Source organism: Rhinopithecus roxellana, chromosome 15, assembly GCF_007565055.1.
Source record: "Rhinopithecus roxellana isolate Shanxi Qingling chromosome 15, ASM756505v1, whole genome shotgun sequence".
Lineage (NCBI taxonomy): Eukaryota > Metazoa > Chordata > Mammalia > Primates > Cercopithecidae > Rhinopithecus > Rhinopithecus roxellana.
Genome location: NC_044563.1, coordinates 84,372,908 through 84,397,345, shown reverse-complemented (window position 1 = coordinate 84,397,345; position 24,438 = coordinate 84,372,908). Strand labels below are relative to the sequence as shown.

General features: G+C 36.3%; 1 protein-coding gene and 2 pseudogenes across 1 annotated transcript; 2 read left to right on the top strand and 1 right to left on the bottom strand.

Moving 5' to 3' along the window:
* Positions 1-283: 283 nt before the first annotated feature.
* On the top strand, positions 284-1,198 carry LOC104662332 (olfactory receptor 51V1-like). Its single transcript, XM_010363337.2, has one exon. The coding sequence runs from the start codon at positions 284-286 to the stop codon at positions 1,196-1,198; it is 915 nt and encodes a 304-aa protein (XP_010361639.2).
* Positions 1,199-14,243: 13,045 nt separating this feature from the next.
* Positions 14,244-15,194, top strand: LOC104662331 (annotated as a pseudogene).
* A 6,137-nt stretch (positions 15,195-21,331) lies between these two features.
* Positions 21,332-24,078, bottom strand: LOC104662343 (annotated as a pseudogene).
* Between the last annotated feature and the right edge of the window lie 360 nt (positions 24,079-24,438).

The following is a 24,438-nucleotide window of genomic DNA, read 5'->3' as shown; positions in this document are numbered from 1 at the left end:
GAATCTAAATCTCATGGGCCCAGTAATATTACTGTTTCTTTATAAAACTCCCTAGTCTTCCGTCATCTCTAATCACTAGCACTGAAAATTCCATGTCTAGGCAACAGAGTTGTGCCCTCAGAGGTGAAGAATAAGGTCTCTGTTTTGCTGAATTTATGACAATTACAGGAAATTGTATTATATTTTATTTTCTTTCCAAAAGCAGACAAACATTACTAAAAATTAGGAGATTACAAACTTAGGTAATTTGCATTTTTCTAGAAGTATTTTCAATCTTCTATTAATGTCTATCTCTAACTCAAACGTCAATAGTTTCAGCTTTGTTCTCACTGGTTTTCCTGGCCTAGAAGTTCACTATCCCTGGCTCTGCACTCCTTTCTCTTCCATCTATGTTCTGGTGTTCCTGGGAAACTGCATGGTGCTCCATGTGATCCGGACTGAGTCAAGACTCCACCAGCCTATGTTCTATTTTCTGGCCATGCTGGCCCTCACTGACCTGTGCACGGGGTTTTCTACTGTGCCCACGGTGCTGGGGATCCTGTTGGGGTTCATTCAAGAGATCAGCCTGGATTCCTGCATTGCCCAGTCCTATTTCATACATGGTCTGTCCTTCATGGAGTCCTCTGTCCTCCTCGCTATGGCTTTTGACCGCTACCTCACCATTTGCAACCCACTGCGCTATTCTTCCATCCTAACTAATGACAAAATCATGAAGATAGGGGTGGCAATCTTATGTAGGAGTTCTTTGCTAACACCTCCAGTCATCATCCTTCTGAAGTTCTTAAATTATTGCCATCCTCACATCCTTTCTCACTCCTTCTGCCTGCACCAAGACTTAATTAGAATTGCCTGTTCAGACATCTGCTTCAACAGCAACTATGCTCTGACACTGGTGATCAGCAACCTGTTGTTAGTTGCAGTGCTCATACTTATCTCCTATATTATGATTTTGCATACAGTCTTGGCCATCGCATCCTGGAAGGAGAGACTTAAGTCTTTGCAGACCTGTGTGTCTCACATCTGGGCTGTTTTGGTTTTCTACATCCCAATCATTGGTCTGACCATGGTGCATCGCTTTGGGAAATGCCTCTCACCATTGGTTCATGTCCTCATGGGCAACATCTATGTTATTTTCCCACCCATGATGAACCCTATTATTTATAGTATCAAGACCCAACAGATACGAAGAAGAGTCTAGAGATTGTTCTGCTTGAAAGGAGCCTAAGTTCAGATCAAATGTGTATGTATTTAAAGTCAACAACGAAGTTTAAAAGGGTAAGAGTCAATAAGTATTTAAACATAGATTTAATGTTACATTTCAATAATATTTTATGTTACAGATACGTTCTTCACTTTCCCACAATCATCAGTCAGTAAAATTGACATCTGTAATACTGTGATAAGTTTTATAAATCAGAAATGTACATACAGTGGGCTGAGAATCATACTAGTGCATAAGATAGATTATCTATTACAGTTAATACCTTATTATAGCTAGCTGCATCAGGGTATTTTGATCCACCCATTATGGAAAAGATAAGTATTGCTATCTAACATTGTTCAAGTAATTACTAACAGATCAATTGTTATCTCAGCCATTTTTATTAGTCTGGCAGCATTCTTGTATATTGTTTATTATACTGTTTATCCATGGCCCCTGCTATCTGGTTTATCCACATGGCCAGATGGTGGAGGAAGCTTCACAGGGAGACTGGAATATTTGAATAAATTACATATGATGAAATTAACAGTATAAAAATAATCTTGATGTTAGTTTGTACACAAACCAAATAATCTTTCTGTACTCCTACTCTATCAATAGCAACTGAGCAAGAGATATAGAAAACCAATAACTGCCAAAGTAGAAAGAAATAGACTTTTTTGATTAGTTTCTCAAAATAATAATGCCAATAGCAGCTACCACTTGAAAACCATTTGAATCATTTGAAAATATTTAACTTTAATCCAAATTTTTTTTGTGTTGTCTCATTTGAATCCTCTGTCCAGTAAAAAAAAAAAAAAAAAAAGAGCCTAGATTACAACTATAACCAAGTAATACAAATATGTTTCTTATTTTAAGTCTCCATTTATTATGTTCCAGGCATCATCATAAATGCTTTATTTATAATTCTTCAGTAAAAAATTAGTGGTCACATAGATAAAATGACTTCCTTAAGGTTTTGTAATTAGAAGAAGTGGAGCAGAGATTTGATTATTGGCAGTCTGAGTCCACAGATTGCCCCGTTAGTCATAGACTATATTTTGTTCTAATGTTTAATGTCCAATGTGTTTCCTGATTAATTATATTATATTGCACTCAATAAAATTATTTGAAATCCCACATTTTTCCATTTTAAGTTCCATTATGTTTCTATATATTCTAGTCATTATTTTGTTTTGTAATCTCCAACAATAATTACTCCTTTTTTGACTCTTCAATAATAGCCTATTTTCTGCATTTCCATAATTTCCTTCTGACACGTCTGATGCACATTCTAAAGTTCGTTTTAAGTAACATTATATCCAGATACCTAGAACAATTCATTGAATGTTGTACTGAGACTCCTAAGCAAGGAAAGGAGATGATTCTGAGTCATCTAGGTCCCTAAATTACCCTTACATAGTCCCAGGATACATTGACTGACTTTGTGCCTTGGAGAATTCCAGTTTTTTTCTGAATCCCTGCCAACCTTTCTCAGGCTGATATTTGATCTTGGAACGATAAACCTGATAGATTTACTTTGGTGGTATCTGATTGATTCTGTCCTTCAATCATTGACTCTCACAGCTCTCCCTCTGTCTATGATTGTGAAGTCATTTTGCCCTTTACTCTGTCAAATCCATCGTTTTAATGGCATGCAGTCAGACCTTGTACCACCTTTCTTGAGAATTATTGCTTTAGTAGCTAACAGTCTATTTCTTTAAACTGAGCATCTCATTTTAACTAAAGTATCCCTTACATCCCTGTTTTGATGTATTATCTTTCCTATGATTTTATTTTTTTTTTGAGACAGTGCCTCAGTCTCCCGAGTAGCTGGGACTACAGGCACCCGCCACCACACCTGGCTAATTTTTGTACTTTTAGTGGAGACAGGTTTTCACCATGTTGGCCAGGATGGTCTTGATCTCTTGACCTCGTGACCCACCCACCTCGGCCTCCCAAAGTGCTGGGATTACAGGTGTGAGCCACCATGCCCGGCCTGAATCATTTTTTTAAAGGTTTCTTTAGTCCCTCTACAAACCTAGAAGATCACTGAAGAGTCACCTTTGGATTTTATAGATTTGGAGATAACATCCAGAGGGTTGATACTATGCCAGATAAACAGGATCTTTGACTGTGATCCATGCTTTATCCATTTAACTTGATCTTCAAGAATAATGTCCATGAGATTCTGGGTCTGGGCATTAAGATGCCAAGATAATTGGAGATCCTAAATCTGCTGACACAGTATCTTGATGTAAAGGGAAGTTCCTGTAACTTTTCTCCTGCCCTGTAGGTCAATGCTGTAGTGCCCATCCAAAGCTATAACTTAAGCTGATCTGTGGCTGCAGAGGGCCTGTGCTTGTGAAATGGTTTTGTTTTCAATGTGTGTGGCTGACCACCTGGTGAGAAGTTAAATCTCTGACCTAATGTATGAGTGGGTGATCAGAGCTCATGGAATGCCTTCCCCACAGGAAGACATCTCCAAGAATTTGAAACATGGGAAATTTCCACAATGGTAATCAGCAAACGGGAAACTCAGTATTAATTGGAAAATAAAAATAAATTGCATCTGTAGAGACTTTAGTTATTAATAGTAATCTGGAGATGATTTAAAGTTTACAGGCGCATGTGCATAGGCTATATGCAAACACCAGGCCATTTTATATCAGGAACTTGAGTACCCATGGATCTTGGTGTGTGTGTAAGATCCTGGTACCCATTCCGTGCAGACACCAAGGGGCAACTCTATAGTGTTTACCTTTTGAGGGTGATGGAAAAGATGGAGGAAGACAATAAACAATAAAATTTATAAAATAATTACACATTTTGACCAGTTCTCTGGAGGAAACAAATAGTGCATTAGGATAGAACAAGAGATATAAATAGTTGGGATCAGAGAAGATTGATTTTCAAAAAACTATGAATTCCAAATTATTGGCAGGATTATGTGACCTTAGTGTTCAGTTTACAACAGGTACGCTTTAATTAATTCTGCCATTTAAAGTATTAGTTAATATTTTTTGAAAAATACATACCTAGAATTTTGAAAAAACAGATCATGAACAATTAGTTCTATGCCATATAAGTGTTTTCATTGCTCATGTTTGACAATGAGCTAATAATAAACATTTTCAGGCTGAGGCGGGTGGATCACAAGGTCAGGAGATAGAGAACATCCTGGCTAACACGGTGAAACCACGCCTCTACTAAAAAAAACACAAAAAATTAGCCAGCCACGGTGGTGGCGGGCGCCTGCAGTCCCAGCTACAGGAGACTGGCTACAGGAGGCTGAGACAGGAGAATGGCGTGAACCCGGGAGGCAGAGCTTGTGGTGAGCAGAGATTGCGTCACTGCACTACAGCCTGGGCCACAGAGTGAGACTCCGTCTCAAAAAAAAACAAAAAAACAAAAAAACAAATATTTTCAAGCAGGCATAATATTGTTCTCTGGCAACCCTCCCACAAAAATGCCCTGAAAACATCCTTCATCTGATAATGAAAAATTAGAATAAAAACTTACAAAATAATTTCAGGGGTCAGTGAAAGCCTGAATAATTACTTAATTAGTTATTATGCAAGATTTTACATATTATAACAACTTGGATGTAAGATTATATGTTATATAAAGAAAACAACAGAATTATCCATAAGACAAGTACAATAAGATTAAAAATAATAATATACATCTCATTTTGAAAAAGAAAGGATAGATATGTTTTTTAATTATTAAATTTATTTTTAATTAACATGTTATATTTAAACATTTACACAATATTGCACATTTTTAAATATTCTTTCCTAATTTCTTTGCTAATATCATGTATATGTGGGTCTATATATGAATAAGTATACACCTATATAATTGAGATAACATAATATGTATCATTCTGCAACCTCTAATTTATTTTCAAAATACTTTTATCTCCATAGAAGCACTTAATTGTAACTTAGTCTGTAAAAATTGCACTACTCTATTTTTTGGATGCATTTTAATATACTCAACCTGGGCATTTATGATGCTTTAGTACTTCACTGTCATCAATGTTATGAGCATATAAACATGCATTTGTGAGTCTGTGTGCATACTTGTACAAGTAAACATGTAAAATACTTTTATTACTTAATTATTCATTATTGTTTTATTATGTTCTCTGGCATCTCATTGTGGCTTTGATTTCCTGATGAATACATTTTACTGTTGCCAAAAACAGTAATAATTATTGTTTCTATGGTATAAAAAATGCAATTCATTGTGCTATCATACAATGACTAAGAATAAAATTGCTACTTTTACATTTATTAAGGGAGCAGGTATGAATTTATTATCCATTTCAACAGCTTTAATTAACATGTCTGCTAACAATATTGAACTCTATCTCTGATGAAATCTTTCTTCTGGCTCCCCTCTAAGAAACTAAATTGGTTTCGTGTCCCAAGATTACCTAAAATCATTGTATTCCATAACATTATAAATAGGAAGGAAGAAATAAAGAGGCCTCTCTCTTTCTCTCTCCTGCTGGTCCAGTGTTTGTAAGATGCAGCTTGGTAATATAATTGCTAATAATGACAATAAGCGGCATTATTTGATTTTCATTTTATGTTAAGCTCTGTTTTAGGAACTTTGCATTGATCATCTCACTTAATCTTTTTAACAACTTTGTAAGGTAGATAATATTTCATGACCATTACAAGTATAAATATACAAAAGCTGGGAAAGAATAAATATTCTTGACAAATTTAGACATCTGGAATTCAAAACTTGAAGTCAGAGAGCAAATGTTCAATTGTTAGATTATGATACTAAATATATGAGTATATTTTCTGTGAATTATAGATGTAATATTATAGGAAAATAAGCTAAAATTCTGTTAGGTTAATTTGGGATTTTTTTTTTTTTACCTATTTTTCTAATGTGTGAGAATGGGCTGTATCTTTAGGTAGTCTTTTTTTCTGTGTCAATAAAAAATTGAAATTAGCTGTTGAATTATTATACTTTAAGCCTGTTGTAACAAGGCTGAATATCACACAGCAAATAAGGTGTCCTTCCTCTAATATTGTCATGAACAAAAGCAGCATAAACAGTAAGACTGTAATGTTGACTCATTCACTCAAAAACATTCTGTTATTGTCATTAGGTTCTCTTGAGTTGTAGAGTTACATTAAAAAATTTTAAAAATGAAAGACTAAGTTCTTTAGTCTATATCAATAAAATGTCTTATTCAAGGAAGAGACCTGGATAACTCTCTCTCTTGAATTTGTTTGGTCTTAACTCCATAAATGATGGAATTGAGAGTGGGTGGTACCACCACCTAAAGATTAGCAAGAAGGATATGTATATGGAATGGTATACTGTGGCCCCCAAACTGGTAAGCAAAGAAGGAAAAGAAAGCTGGTGCATAGAAGGATGACACACACATGGGAGCCACAAGTACCCAGAACCTTGAGATGGGCACCTTGGGAAGGAATTCTAAACACAGAACAAAGTATAAGGACATAGGAGATGATGATAAGCACCACATCCAGGCATATGAAAAACAAGGCCACAATCACTCCCTGGTAGATGCTGATTTTGATGCTATCACAGGCCAGATGAAGAAACTCCTAGTCACAGATGTGATACCCATTTTTTCCATTGACTGTTGTGGTCAGAAGGGCAGTATATCTTAGTGGATAACAGATAGCCATATAATGGTCAAATGCCATGGCCAGCAATATGGCAGACTCTGCCACAAAAATGAAGTGTAGGAAAAGCATCTGAGACACACAACCACTGAAAGAAATACCCTCCACATTGAACTAGAAGATTGCTAGCACCTTTGGTGTGGTGACTGTGGAGAGAAGGATATCTGCTAGGGCCAACATGGAAAGAAAAAGGTACATGGGTTCATAAAGACTTCCCCTCAGTAAAGATGAATAATAAGAAGAAGGTAATGCCTACAACAGCTACTATGTACAGGGGATAAACAGATGGGATGGAGACTCATGTGTGTGCATCTTTCATTCCTGAGATACCAAGCATGTTGTACCAGATGTCTCCAGGGTTGCTCTGCTTTGAAGAGGTCATCTTTTACTCTGTGCTCCAATACTAGACCTTGGAATGGAATAAAGAAAGGAAAGACAGACAGAGAGAGAGAGAGAGAGAGAGAGAGAGAGAGAGAGAGAGAGAGAGAGAGAATGAAGAACTACAGTTATTTTATCAGGGTAAGTGTGAACTTTGGCATTGTAGGAAAGTGATTGCTTTACAAAAGAATTGGTGATCACTCCTGATTCACCAATAAGCCAGAGAGACTTAACTGACATGAAAGTTATCATGGTTTTGTAGGGTTATTGCTACTGGTTATTATGGTGATGGTAACAACAATAATTATAAACTTTAATGAATTTCAAATATGGTCTAAGTACAATGTTCAATTATTGATTTGACATCAAGCATGAAGTCTCTAGTAGGGTCTTGCACATCAGAGAGTTTTCCTTTTCTGATTCATTATATCTGATTCATTATAGTAATTAATCACATTATCATTCTTGGAGCTCCAGAAATACAGATGTGGAATACTGTTGTGGCCTTTTTAGGAGATTAACACCACTGAATCAGCGATAATGATTATCCTTATACTTTAAAATGAAGTCTTCATAAAGGAGTGCCTTTTTTCTTTCTTCAATAATATACTTGGAGATAAATACAGTAAAAGTGCAGGTAGTCTTTGCTTTTCACAGTGCTGTATTAACTGAATGTTGCATATATTAGCACCATGATTTCACTTTACAGGTTACAATAGGCATGTATTTCAGTTAAACAGCCAATGTGCGAAGTGAGCACTCATATTGCTTTATTCTAACTTAGGAGATAGTATCCACTCATTGTTCACACACATGAACTATAGCTCCCACTATTCCCTCCCACCTACCCTAACATTTGCTCATATTTTTTCTTCTATCATGTGTTTTCATATTAGCTCATTTCTTTCCTCCTCCTTCATTTCTTTTTCTACTCAAACTTCCCTAATATTCCTGGAGAAAGGAAAAAGGTAGGTAACAGATAAAGCAACAAAATAAATGAATTTTCAATGTATACAGTAATTAAATAAATTAATGAAAATGTATTAAAGGTCACTCTGTGTATAGTACTATGCTAAAGAAAGGTTCAAATATAAAACATAAATATTATCTACTTCAAGAATGTCTTATCCATGTGAAGACACCAACACATGGACAAAATAACCACCCCTCAAAGCAGATCAGAACAGGAATGATGGAGATATTCAAGCATACATGTATAGCAACACAGAATAGACATTATGTTCATCCAGGGACTTGGGACAAAGACTCATGGAGATGATGTTTTTGCAATCAATTTAAATAAATGTTTTCATTAGAGAAGTTAACTAGAAAAATATGAGGTGTATTGAAGTACAGTTTTATATCTATTATAAACTCTTTACACGGAAGGCCTAACTTCGAAAATATTATAAATTTGATTAATAAAGACAAAATGAAAGCTTATGCTTTGCTCAAGACAATATAGAAAAAAGATACTGATTTTGAGGATTTTATAATTTTAAAAATCAACATCACAGATAATTGGGCAGAAAAATTAAACATATTGAATTGAATGTGAACGCAGCTGACTCTTCACCTCCCTATTCTGCATTTGTTTCTCTTCGGTCTACCCACCCCTTTAGTTTTCCTTTCCATCCTGAATAATTTAGTCCTAAAACAAATAGTTGAAGTGCAGCAATGTAGACGTCTATACTGGCGTGTATGGCGTTGGTAGTGGGCATCACCAATGAACCAGAGAAGGGTGTGGGAACCTGATCATGTGAGGAGAACATCCCTGCAAGTTATTTCCTGGCAAGTGATGCACAGACAAGACAACATAAAAACGATTACATGGGAACACAGCAGGGGGTGTCAGCTTGGCAGGGAGGATTCTAAATGTACTACTAATCAACAGGAAGGATAGTGAGGACAGCCAAAGCCTGAGTATTATCTTTCTTGTGCATCTGTCTCTTCTCCAGTGCCATGAACTGTAGATACTTTGGTCTCCTGGAATTCTCAGCAATAATTTTTTAACTCAGGCAGTTCACAGACTCTATCTGGGTTTCCTCTCCATTTACCACGGTCTACAAATTATCTCAAAGCAATCAGCTGCAGCAGTTATAGGACCTAGTTTATTTATTATTTCATTGCTAGATATTAAATGTCTTAGAAATCTTTGCTGCATATATTTTGTCTAATTATTTTCATTGTTTTAGGTGGAAAGGTAAATTCTACTCCTCTTACTGCATCTTGTCAGACAGCAGAAGTCCCTGTCCATTCATTCTACATTGATCAAGTATAGATTGAATGTCTTCTCTATACCAGTCATTGTATTAGGCATTTGGATGCCTGCAATATTTTACCTTTGAAACATTCAAAAAAGAGGAAGAATTTATAATCACAGGAAAGATGCAGTAAAATTTTTAAAAGAGTGGGCAAAAGTTATAGGCAACAGCTTTACAGGAAGAAAAGAGGAGAAAATCTGAAAAAAAAAAAAAAAAACAACTTTAATGAGGCCACACTAACTCAGACTGTCATATATGGCAGTATACCTCTCAAAAAATCTACAGCACTGCAATGTTCTGACACAATATCATAATAATGGGAATCTATTACAATGGTAATGAAAGAGATGGTTTCCAATACTCAACTTCTCAGAGAAAAGTAGAGAATCACATTTCAAAAGGATTCACCAAAAAAAAAAAAAAAAAAATAGCAAACCAAGTATTAGGAACAATCACTTATAAAGAAAAGCTCATCAAGTGTTTGTGTTGAATAGTAAGGATTCAGCTGCTCTCAGGCATGAATGTGTGATTAATTAAAAGGACTTTAGGGTATTAAGAAAAGCAAATTTGCCATGGTTTTAGTTCCAAGTAATTTCTTTTTGTGACACTGTGTGTAAATAGTATTTAAATTAATATCTCATGGAACTATTTTGATAATCTTCCTCTGGCCACCTTCCATCCACAATTCTCTATTTATTGCAATAAATAACTCTGCTGTGATGCAGGTGCCTCTATAAGAAGTTTCTGACATCTTATAAGAGTCTATCCACTCCCTTGCCAATGCCAAGGAGGGTGAGACTGAAAGAGCAGAACTGTGCTGCTGAATTCTCTTGTTAGTTTTTTTAGATGGTGCTGGTTTTATGGAGAGAAGATTGTACACTATGTGGAGTAACTCTTAATTCACTTTATTTCCACTAAAATAATAGGGATGAGGCATTGTTTTTAGGAGATACTCAATTGAGGGCTCTGGGGCAGAAAGGAGAAATTATACATCTTAAAGTGATTAGGGGTGAATTTGGAAGTGGGACATGCTAACTGAAACAGTTAAATGTCTTTGTGACAGGAATAATCTGTAGGATATGTTTCTTAATGGAATGGGTAATCCACAACAAGATAAAAGGAAATTAGGATAAGAATACCTGGAAATTGAGCCAGTTGACAAATACTAGAATTAATATTTACATAGGATGATACGCTTTTCTTCCCCAACTTTCAAGATAATGGCACCTACTCTTGAATTCTAAGTGAGCCCTACTGGGTAATAACGACCCCCAAAACTTTCTATACATAAAAGTTTAAAATGAATCCTGGATTACTAGTAAGTTTTATGCCTTTGCTGGGGATTACCAACTATAGGCTGTGGTAGGAATCTCTAAACTATTAATTTATTTGTTTAAACAAAATTTGCCGTGTGCCTTCTTTTCCAAACAGAGGTGAACTATCCTTATGCAGATATGTGAAGGATGAAATCTCAACATGAAAGGTACTTAAAGTCAAATTTAGTAAGGGAAAACAGTTGGAAGATAATATGAAATTATATGTTTCATTATTCATAAAGAGGAATTAAGCAATACATTCAGTGGGGATTTGATGGCTGGAAAAAATTCTGGGGATTTAAAATAGGCATTGGATCATTTTTATAGATTGTTGAATACAAAGTGTCTTTTAAGTGTGGTTTAAAATTACTATTGGCTACGATGAAGCATGATCACAGTTGAGAATATATTAAAAGGTATATACACATCATGATGTGAGAATGAGTAATATATCTGGTAATACATCTAGTGTAATAAAACAACCAATCTGACTAGAGAGTGAGTAAAAAAATTAAATTAATTGAAAAAAGGCATTCTTATTGAAAAGGAACAAAAATATAAGCACAAAGCATATTTAAAAATGAAGCACACAACAATATAGACTAAGTACACATTTGACTTTTACATTAGTTGTTGCAGTATTCTTGATGGTGGTCTTGATGCTGATAGTGGTTGCAGCAATTGCAACAGTGATTAAAAAAAATAAAAGAAGAGAAAGATGCATACAAAGAAGTGAATTCCAAAGAGTGAATTCCAAGATATTCTGGAAGAAAGTTGAAGCCAAGGCAGAGCTGGTTATGTGTGCATATATGAATCTGTAGTATATTCTATGTTTCTGCTTAAAAGACATACATGATTTATTATGGTGAATAAGACGTTTATGTTTAGAAGAGAGTTTTCTTAGTATTGCAAAAAGCAACGTGTTCAGTGACTGCGTGGGCAGTGTTTATGGTGGGACTGGATGTTCTACTATATTATTCACAATAACTTTCTTGTTTTTCTGTTTTTTTAGAAACATAAATGACTCTGATACTCCACATGTACAGCTGAAAAATTCTTTCACTTAGTATCCTAAGTCCCTAAGAAGTTGACCTCCTTATTAAGGGCTATACATGTTCATTGTGACTCTTCCTCCTCTAAAAGGACATGTTTTGTAAAATTCTCCTTACTAGTCATATAATGAAAGAATATAGTAGGTTGTAGTAAACATTCAGTGCCAATAATGTATGAATGGAAGACTAAACAAGCATAGGTCTACACATCAATAGATGGAAATATACAAATTATGAGTCCTCTGGGGTCTGTGTTTTAAAGATATATTAACATTTATGGAAAGATTATTTTGTTTCATTTAACATTTACACGGTTTTATAACAGTACAGAAGTTCTAATTTTGGCTGAGAGTAAAAAAAGGAATAATCTCTTGTTCCAGTCCTCCCTGCTGTTAGCCCTTTTTCTGAGAAAGAGTCCTGCATTAATTTCTGTTCAAATTTTCTTCTGGTGTTTTTATTTTGGTGTATATTTTTAAAGTATATGATTTTACAAAAGATATTTGCTTGGATTTCATGCTCTTCTAGGTAAGAGTTTAACTCAGTTTTATTACCTTTGTTCCTACTCCATCCTTGTTTCCAAATGTAGCTGAATCAGTGTTTCCTGTTTTTGCATGACAATTTGTAATTTTAAACAGAATATGTAAATTTTAATGTATTCAACCAGTCACAGGTGTCCTCCTACCTTCTTTGTAGGATAAAGATATGACTTAACATCATTTTCTCTATTTTTAAGACAGTTACCAAGGTATTTAATGTTAACTAAGATATATTTTGAAATGGATATATTTCAAATTTTTTCAAGAAATTATTTGTTGATTTTTTTTGCATAATCTGTCCCTTAATTTTCTTTTTCTCTCTCTTTTTTTTTTATTACACTTTAAGTTCTAGGGTACATGTGCACAATGTGCAGGTTTGTTGCATATGTATACATGTGCCATGTTGGTGTGCTGCACCCATTAACTCATCATTTACATTAGGTATATCTCCTAATGCTATCCCTCCCACGTTCCCCCACCACACGACAGGCCCCAGTGTGTGATGTTCCCCACCCTGTGTCCAAGTGTTCTTATTGTTCAATTCCCACCTATGAGTGAGAACATGCAGTGTTTGGTTTTCTGTTCTTGTGATAGTTTGCTCAGAATGATGGTTTCCAGCTGCATCTATGTCCCTACAAAGGACATGAACTCATCCTTTTTTATGGCTGCATGGTATTCCATGGTGTATATGTGCTATATTTCCTTAATCCAGTCTATCATTGATGGACATTTGGGTTGATTCCAAGTCTTTGCTATTGTGAATAGTGCCTCAATAAATGTACGTGTGCATATGTCTTTATAGTAGCATGATTTATAATCCTTTGGGTATATACCCAGTAATGCGTTGGCTGGGTCAAATGGTATTTCTAGTTCTAGATCCTTGAGGAATCGTCACACCATCTTCCACAATGGTTGAACTAGTTTATAGTCCCACCAACAGTGTGAAAGTGTTCCTATTTCTCCACATCCTCTCTAGCACCTGTTGTTTCTTGACTCTTTAATGATTGCCAGATCACCATTCTAACTGGTGTGAGATGATATTTCATTGTGATTTTGATTTGCATTTCTCTGATGGCCAGCGATGATGAATAAAATTTTAGATCCAGTGGAAAAGTAATATCAGTACCCACTTCAGGGATTTATCACTCTGTTATATTTTGATGAGCAGCTTCCTTTGAAAATATCAGCACATCATTTAAAAACAAAGCATTAACTAAACTAGAAATTTATTTTTAAAATGATTAGTATCCCATGAAGTTGGAAAGTACGACTTGAGTTTTATCTGGGTTGTTGAAATATTTTACACTTTATTTCCACAGGTAGAAATACCAAGAAAAATACTCATGCTTCCAGATCCTTAAATATGATGTTGATGCCAAAGAAAGTGCTGGAAAGTCTTTTGAAAGTTCACCAAAGACGAAAGTAAATACAGATAAGAATGTAATCTGAATAAGTTATCAAGACAGAAAATATGTTCTGAGAATAATTTTTTTCCTGAGAACTTGGATAAGAGAGAAAATTATGTACTTAATTTTCATTTTCACTAGATTAATGATTGAGTGTTCTTGGCCAATATAATTCCACTAGCTCTTACATTTTACCAGCAGTTATCTATTGACCAAACACTAGATAGTTATTCCAATAGCATTGAAACTTTTTAAGGATAAATTCCTTGATGTAAATTGCCTAGGGTAAATGCTGCCCCAGGAGAGCTAGACGCATTAGCTATCACTATCTTAAAAGTTATGATTTTATTTGTACAAATAGAAACATTTGGAAGCTTACCTGGGTTACATTTCAAGACATTTGCATATGGGACCTATAAACAATAGCTGGTTTCAGCCACACATTCTTCTTCCAACAAGCATCCACGGACTAGAGTCTGTACAAATATGGATTTCTACGCCCCTGTGTGTCATGTACCTCATTGCCATCCTAGGAAACTGCACCATCCTCTTTGTCATCAAAACTACCTCCAGCCTTCATGAGCCTCAGTACCTCTTCCTGTCCATGCTGGCAACTACAGATTTGGGTCTGTCCTTGTCAACTCTATCTACAGTACTCAATGTCTTCCTCCTGAATCACAGGGAGATTGAGTTTCATTCTTGTTTGACACAGATGTTCTTCATTCACACCTTCTCCTGCATGGAGTCAACCATCCTGCTGGCCATGGCCTTTGACCAGTTTGTAGCTATTCACAACCCACTGCACTACACTGTGATTTTAACTCCTGCCAGGATTATTCAGATGGGGCTGACAGTTGTGGTTAGGACTGTGATAGTGATGGTACCTTTGCCAATCCTGCTCAAGCGACTGCCCTTCTGCAAAGATGTCATTCTATCCCACTGCTACTGCTATCACCCTGATGTAATGAAGCTGGTCTGTGGTCCTGTCAGAGTCAACATGATCTATGGGTTGTCTCTTGTCATCTGCTCCTTTGCAATTGATTCTATGTTCATTTTCATTTCATACACCTTCATTTTGAAAACAGTGCTGGGTATTGCCTGAAAAAGTGGTCAGCTCAAGGCACTTATTACTTGTGTTTTCCACGTCTTCACTGTCTTCATTTTCTATGTGCCACTCATTGTGCTGGCCCTAATTCATAGGTTTGGTAAATTCACATCTCCTCTTCTCCATGTCACCATGGCTGATCTCTTCCTCGTCTTGATTCCTGTCCTTAATCCATTGGTTTATAGCCTGAAAACCAAACAAATAAGGTGAGCAGTGCATAAGGTATTCAACAGGAGAAATTTGCTCAAGTAATAAAGTATTGCCTTACTGAAAAAGACACTCTGTCTCCCTCTTCCCCTTTCATCTGTCTGCTTCTCTCTGGGGAATATGTCATCACTTCAAGGCATAGTCTTATGAGAGTTGAGATATTTTATTCTTGTCTGCCAAGAAGATGATAATATACTTAGTTGTTGTCTAAGTAGTAAATTTCCAAATATGACACTTTACCACGTTGTGAAGTGAGAATATGTATATGTGGAAATCGGTGAGGAATATATGTATTTTTCTTTTCTTGTTTAAAGAAACACACAGAATATGTAAATTGAAATATTGTGGAAACAAGGCAGTTAACAATTGTTTTCTGGAAAACAACAATGAAACCCGAATATACCGACAGACGGGAAATAAGTTTCTTGTACTTTTGTAACCCAAACTTCAGCATCATGCAGTATACCAAAATAAAAAAGCTGTACCCATACCCACTGCATCTAAAAGTTGAAATTTAAAACAATAAAACAAACAAACAAAACTCAAATTATTTTTTTCAAGGAATCATCCACTAACACAAAGGAAACATCTATAAATTAGGGAAGGTGTACAGGATTATTTTAGTGTTCATTAAACATTAGAAATTAAAAGTTGATTATTCTATAAAATTTGGTCATTTCATTGAATGTTGATCCATCATACAATATATGAATGAAAAAACAAATTTGTCAACCAGAAAATGGAATGAAGTACTGATGTGCTACAACATAGATAATCTTCAAAAACATTATGCTGAGTAAAAGAATCGAGACATAAAAGGCCATATAGTACATAATTAATTTATGTGAAATAATTAGCATAAATAAATCTATAGAGACAGAAAGTTGATTGGTAGTTTCTAGATGCTGGGTGGAGACAGGAATGGTGAATAGCTGCTTAAAGAGTATGAGGTTTTATTTTGAAGTCATAAATATATTCTGTAACTAGATACAAGTGGTAGCTTATAAAATACTGTGAATATATTAAATTCCATGAATTAATCATCTTAAAGTCATTAATTTTACAGTATACGAATTTACCTCAATTAAAAAGGTGGTGAAATGCACCACATTAAATAAGATTAAGAAAAATGACAACAAATTAAATGTCTGATCCTAGAATGAATCCTGACTGGAGGTAAAAAGCTCTTAAAGAATGCTATTGGTGCATTGACAAAATGAAAATACACATGGGAAATTAGATTTAAACATTTTCTAGTTATGTAAGGAGGTATCTTTATTCTTAGAAAAAAAACCACACTGCATGGTTTAGAAGTAAATGTCATGATGTATGCAACCTGCACTCACAGGGCTAAGAAAAAATTTGTGTGTGAAGGGGTGGCCTGCCCCTCCACACCTGTGGGCGTTTCTCATTAGGTGGAAAGAGAGGCTTGAGAAAAGAGAAGAGACACAGAGACAAAGTATAGAGAAAGAAAAAGTGGGCCCAGGGGACCAGCGCTCAGCATACAGAGGACTCGTGGTCTCTGAGTTCCTTCAGTATTTGTTGATCATTATCTTTACCATCTTAGAAAAAGGGAAGTGGCAGGATAATAGGATCCACTAAGACATATGAATAAAAACCTATGTGACATAAGTTTAAGGAAAAGTGCTGTGTCTGTATATGTAAACATCTCCACAAAACTTTTTGGTGCATAAAGAGCAGCATTGCGCTAGCAAGTCCTACCTTTCGCCCTAAGGTGGTTTTCTCCTTTGTCAGTAAACAGAACATACAATCGGGTTTTACACCCAGATGTTCCATTGCCCAGGGATGGGCAGGAAACAGATACTTTTCTCTATCTCAACTGTCAAGAGGCCTTCTTTCCTCTTTTTTTTTTTTTTTTTTTTTTGAGACGGAGTCTCGCTCTGTCGCCCAGGCTGGAGTGCAGTGGCCAGATCTCGGCTCACTGCAAGCTCCGCCTCCCGGGTTTAGGCCATTCTCCTGCCTCAGCCTCCCGAGTAGCTGGGACTACAGGCGCCCTCCATCTCGCCCGGCTAGTTTTTTGTATTTTTTAGTAGAAACGGGGTTTCACCGTGTAGACCAGTATGGTCTCGATCTCCTGACCTCGTGAGCCACCCGTCTCGGCCTCCCAAAGTGCTGGGATTACAGGCTTGAGCCACCGCGCCGGGCCTCTTTCCTCTTGTATTAATCCGCCTCAGCACAGACCCTTCACAGGTGTCAGGCTGGGGGATGATCAGGTCTTTCTCTTCCCACCAGGCCATATTTCAGACTATCACATGGGGAGAAACCTTGGACAATACCTAGCTTTCCTTCCACCTTTGGCAGTGTACGTGTCCTTGGGTACTTGAGATTAAGAGAATGGTGATGACTTTTCACAAGCATACTGCCTTCAGGCACTTGTTTAACAAAGCATACCCTGTACAGCCCAAAATCCGTTAAACCTTGAGTCACCACAGCACATGTCTCTTGCATGGACAAGGTTGGGGGTAAGGTCACACATTAACAGCATCTCAAATACGGAACAAAATGGAGTCTCTTATGTCTACCTCTTTCTATACAGACACAGTAGCAGTCTGATCTCTTTCTTTTCCCCACAGTGTGTTGAGGGGAGAGTGGGCAGATAGAGTGAGAAATAACTCACAAGAGAGAGTACTCTGGTGCATGAGTTCAAATGTTAAGGCAATTGGAATGAAATTTTAACAATAGATAAATTACAGCAAAGGCAATATGGGTGCTCTATGTACTATTCTTATCCTTGTAACTCTTCTGTAAGTTTTAAATCATTTCCAAAGACATCCTAAAGAAAATCCATATATTCATGGTCCATCTTTAAAATACAGCATCATAGAGTTGAAACACCCTCCACATACCTACTCCTCCCAGAGAAAACACCATTATGAATTTGGTGTTTATTACCCCCAAACATATCTTTATACTTTGACTACATATTTAGATATGCCTAAGCACTATATCTGTATCAATAAGTCTCTAAGTACGTTGAGTGAACATCGAAGGGTACACAATAATTAAATAGTATGATTGCATTTATATAATATTTTAAACTGTGCAAAACATTAGAGTCCAAGTGCCTCTCCCAGGACAACATATCTATAATTCCTTGCCACGGCCGGGCCAGGTCTTCATTTGGGAATACATTGTAAAGCAGAGATCTGTTTTACTGTTTTAAGAGGGAGCAATTATGTCTAGTGGATGTTCAGCCTGAGCATACACTCAGAGGAGACATAATAGATCTTGCTCGTGTATAGAGAGGGCGAAAGTGAACATGTGAAAAGAAAGCTCTTCATATTTATATAAGAAAATTACCGGCCGGGCGCGGTGGCTCACGCCTGTAATCCCAACACTTCAGGAGGCTGAGGCAGGCGGATCACGAGGTCAGGAGATCGAGACCATCCTGTCTAACAGGGCGAAACCCTGTCTCTACTAAAAGTACAAAAAATTAGCCAGGTGGGATGGCAGGCGCCTGCAGTCTCAGCTACTGGGGAGGCTGAGGTGAGAGAATGGTGTGAACCCGGGAGGAGGAGCTTGCAGTGAGCCGAGATAGCACCACTGCACTCCAGCCTGGACCACTGAGCTAGACTCTGTCTCAATAAATAAATAAATAAATAAATAAATAAATAAATAAATAATAAAATTACAGAGACAGTAATCCTGATTGAGCCAACAGTTCCACAACATGGTTTATTTTGATTTTTCTCTCTTTCCTTCCTTTATTACAATGTAAATTCCACAATAGTAGGAATATTTTTTCTCCTATTCATACATTTATTTCTGGTGCTTGGCATATAGAGGGTGGAAATAAATACATATTGCCTGATTTTAACAAGTTCCATTATGCCTGCCAAACTACTAGTCTTTTTCCCCTTCCTTTTTTATATTTTCTTTATTTTTATAATTTCTTAGAGGCCCACTGATATATTTCGTATTTGCTAGAATCTAGAACTCTAAAAATAATCCAGGAAATTACTTTGGGTTTTAAAAGTGTCTACTTAGGGAGGTAGAAAAGCAAATGGTTGATATACAGTGTATATCATGATAGAGGTAAGGTCTGAGTCCTATGGAACTCTTAACTTCTAAAGTCTGTTTTAGTTGTCTATTTTTATACATTTTATACATTAGGATTTAAGAGTTAAGAAAAGTTGACTGGAGGTACTGAGATGAGAAAATGAGTGAAAAAATGAGATAAGAAAATGAGTAAAAATCACAACAAATAGCAGTCAGAGGAAAGTGGATTGGGTATATCAAGTAAAGTTAGCAGCATGTACTAAGACATGGGACAGAAACAGGATAAAGAAAGTGCAAGTAATGGAACATAACAATATTAAGACATTCTTGAGGAAGGCCGAGGAAAGGCAATGGCAAGGAATGAATGTCAGAGCTTTAATCAAGCTTTTACATTTAATTAATTTGTATATTTATTCTGTTTGTTAAGATTAATCTTCTTCAGCCAATTTTATATTTCTCAGGGCATTGAAATGCTCCTCTTGGAGTAGGCTGATGCCCACCACCATAATACTACTCACAATAACCAGGGTCACTCTGAAGATCTGCTGGGAAATCATTTCACATATATTTTAAAAAATTATTCAGCAGTCTGCTATTATTAGAGTTTTTATTTGTGAATCCCCTTAAATGAAGAGTATTTTATTTTGCTATTTTCTGTTTATATTTTATAAATCTCTCTTCCTATTTTTCTCTTTATGTCACACATATGCATGCATGCATGCATGTGCATGCACACACACACACACACACACACACCCCACACTAAAGTGGGGGAGGGGCAGGAAACAAAGTGATTTTTCCAGTTCTCACATAGTCACTCAACACAGAATGGAACACTCTGACACCAGATATCTAAGGGTTTTTCTTAACACAACTAGCAATTCTGTAGCGGACACCAATTGGATGTCCTCTAATTCCATTCAATTCTGACACTATCCACATGGAGATAGTATAAAGTCCTACTGGGTAAGGATTCAGTCCCATAAGATTGCCACCACTTAGGGGTCATAAGACCAACAAAGAAGTTATAATCATTGAAACTGTGATTAAAATTTTACATGGTACAAAAGGTTTATCTCTACTAATCTAGTTCTTAAAAGATAGTCAAGAATTTTCTCAGAGAACGATGAAAAGTGCGTAACAGGTATAGGGAGCAGCAAGTACAAAAAGTGTCTGACCTAACATGCATTGTTCAGAGAACTGAAGGTTGTTTAGTAAAACTGGAGTGTGGAAGAAATGATAGGTCAGATCATGGACCTCATATAACAAATATGTTAGGATAAATTTATCAGATCAAATGAGGATTCTATTGCAAATATTCCAAAAAAGATTCAATGTGGGCCAGGCACAGTGGCTTACACCTGTAAACTCAGCACTTTGGAAACCCAAGATGAGAGGATCACTTCAGCCCAGGCGTTCATAACGATGGAAGAAATAAGAGGCAGCAAATAAATTAACAGTGGTGTAATACATAGGAAAGAGGAGTAATGTCTTTTTGTGCAGAATGTGAGTTTCTTATATTGTTGGGGGATGGAAAGTGTTTTGGTTGATATGACTCAACTCTTGAAAAAACAAAAAGCAAAAAATAATGTATTAATTTACTACTGTGAACCAAGCACTCTTCAATTTGGTGTAGTTAAAATAGTATAAAATATACTTTTCTCATAGAGATGCCAGTGCAGAACAGAAGAGAGATAATTTAAAAATAAAATATAAGACAGGGGAAAGAAAACTAAAAAAGTAGAAGGTTAAGAGAATGGAGATGGGTGATTTTCTGAAATGTCTGGACTCTACTAAGTTGCTAACTTACAAACTGCCTTTAGAAACATGGAAGTACTTCAGGACCTTTCTTATGACAAGGGGTTAACACGAATATACTCCAGCCAAGCATTCCTTATTTGTACAAATTTTGTTTTCAAAATATCTCAAACCACATGTAAATAATTTGGGGAAAAAAGAAAATATTATGAATATAAAACATATGTCTTTATTTATACAAACCATAATTTTCAACATTTTATTCTAAATACTAATGTAGATCCACATCTGAGATCTAAAATTAAGCGAAGGTCAACTATTCTTAAACAACTAAAATTTACATTCTCCAAATTTGAGAGTTATATTTTTTCCCAACCTAAACCACCATTAACTTCTCCAGTTCTTTAATTTCTCTTTATCTTGAAAGATTTCCTCAGAGCAATACAGATCTGCTTGGTCTTCAGGCTGTACACAATTGGGTTTAGCACTGGGGGCCGGAGGAGGTAGATATTTCCCAGGACTGCAGGTGGTAATGGAGAACTTCTGTGGCTGACTCGATACATCACAGTTATTGCCAGATGAGGTCCATAGTAAATCAGAACAATAAAGATGTGAGGCAAACAGGTGTTGAATGCCTTCATCCGGCCTTCTCTGGAAACAATGCCCAGGACTACTTGGAATATCAGAGCATAAGAAATAACTATTAGCAGAAGTAAGCTGCGAAAGAAAAGATAACCAAAACCAGCCCATAGAAAATATTGATTTTGACTTGGCCACAAGCTAACTTCATGACATTTGGATGGAAACAGTAGGAATAGGAGAGTGTGTGACCTTGTAGAAAGGAAGCCTCTTGAGCAGGACAGGCAATGGAGTCATGAGTGCTGCACCCCTCAGCAAGGCTTCCAGCCCTACTCAGGTAACACATGAGTTGGTAAATATGGTGGTATATTGTGGGGAGTGACTGATGGCCACAAAGTGGTCAAAGGTCATGGCTGACAGGATTCCTGAGCCCATAGAAAAGAATGTATGGATGAAAAAGGGTTGATTGAGGCAACTATCAAATGTAATTTTTCAGAGGTCATGGATAAAGACCTTGAGCACAGAGAGAAGTATGGAGACAGGACAATATCATCTCCAGCCAGCATGGACAAGAAGTGGTACCAGGGCTTCTTTAGATAATATGCTCATTCTTCACCAAGTATATGACTATGCAGTTCCCTGCCATTGGTGTCAGATACATCAGACTCAAGAGTGGTTCCAGCCACGGATGGACTCACCCTAGCCCTTGGAGAGCAGTGAAGATTAAGAGAAAGGGCTGAAATGTTGTGGTATTGGGTTCTGACAGAAAAAACTGTGGAAAAGCCCTGCTTAAAACAGTCTTCCTGACATGGATGCTAAGGAGAAAGAAAATAAAATGTCACATTCAGGGGATTCCACTCACTTAGCACAATGCTGCCAATGAGTGAGAAAGACTGAGAATGAGGGATTTAGCCAGAAGAAAATGCTCTGAGTAATTTTTATGCTTGGGATGAAAAGTTCACTTTTTATTCTGAGATAGTTGTGGGATCAGACAATCCTTTTATTGAGAATATCCATGAATGGTCCCTATGCAGTGGCTCGTGCCTGTAATCCCAGTGCTTTGGGAGGCCAAGGTGGGCAGATCACTTGAGGTCAAGAGTTCTATACCAGCCTGGGTAACAAGGTGAAACCCCATCTCTACTAAAAATACAAAAATTAGATGGGCATGGTGGTGTGCACCTGTAATCCCACTATTCAGGAAGTTGAGGCAGGAGAATTGTTTGAACCTGGGAGGCAGAGGTTACAGTGAGCCAAGTGTCTGCCACAGTACTCCAGCATGGGTGACAGAGCAAAACTCCATCTCAAACAAACAAACAACAGCAACAACAGCAACAACAAACCACCATCATCACCACCACTACCACCACAACAACAAACAACAAAAAAGAATACCCATAAATGGCATGGCAATTTGTATACCCAGAGGAAAAAATGTTTGAGTTGAAGATTAGTGTACTTTGTCTCAAGTTCATTATAAAAGCAGTCAGATTCAGGATCTTAAGATGAGAATTGTTCAATGGTAAAAACAAGTAGCTGGTTAAAATTACAGTCCACTTAAGATTCTGGTAAGGGAAGACACTGAAGATCTTGGATAGCCAATATTGGATAATTGATCTTGTATAGCAGGCTAACCAATGTTTCAGAATTATTGGTCACTGTAAGAGAAACATTCTGAGCTGAAACAGATATTGAGTATCATTTCTGCACCACCGCCCCCGCCCATCGTCCCACCGTGTGTGTGTGTGTGTGTGTGTGTGTGTGTGTGTGTGTGTGTGTATGTGTGTCCTGAGATAAATCCTTGCAAAAATCTTTCCAAAGGGAAATCTTCCGATTTTCAAACCAAGATATCTAACCGCCACTGCACACAAATAAGATAGGAGATATTTGTTGTCTAAAATAAAATCTTTCCCAATTTGACATAGAATATTCCACATATTCCAATGCTGAAATATTACTTTACTTATCATTTAACCTTTATCCTATAAGTGTAATCTCTGTGTCTACTTCATTTCTTACATCTGTAATATAAAAACTCAAATTATATACATGTTAAAAAATAGACATAACGATTCTCCCTTGACTTGAATTCTCATTCTAATTGCATCCCGATACTCCTCAAATTTGGTGTTATTAATATGTGTATATGGATATCTATATATATAACAAATACACTGTATTATTTGTATACTTATATTATTTATATACATATATTCATTATTGTATGTACAAATGAAATATACACACACACATACACACAAAATCATTACCCATGTGTCTCCTCTTTATACTCCATAATCTGAGAGTTTTTTCTTTTCAGAGAGATTGAGTCTCAATACATTGCACAGGTTGGGCTAGAACTTCTGGCTCAAGTGATAACATGATTTATTTTGCAAATGGTCACATTTTTAACTAATAGGGAGCCCTAATAATTATTATTACATAATAAGAGGCTAAACTCTTACCTGGGCAACACACAGTTGTGCAGGTTAGATTGTTTGCTCACTTTGATGAAATATTCATGTGACTCAGTGATACACACAATCTCTTTGAGCTTTGGGCAGTATTTGACCATCTCAATTGTTTTGTTCAAGGAAAATTATCTTTCTTCACTTGTATAGAATTGCACTACTTTGATTTTTCTCTTAGTTTAATGAACACTCCTTAGACATTCTTAAAAGTTTTCTCATTTTCTGTGTATTAATAAATATGAGTCTGTTCTCTATTTCTAAGTTCCTTATTGTTGACTTTTTTATTTTACTTGCTTTTAAGTATATGTATTTTTTATTATATTTTCTCACCCTAGTTCCATATACCTCAAACTTAACATTTTCAAAACTAAAGTTACTTTCCATACGTGTGTTTACATGTCTTAAATGTCTCTGTTATAGAGCCATCCAATATTCTCTACATACTATCCCAATAGGATGTCATC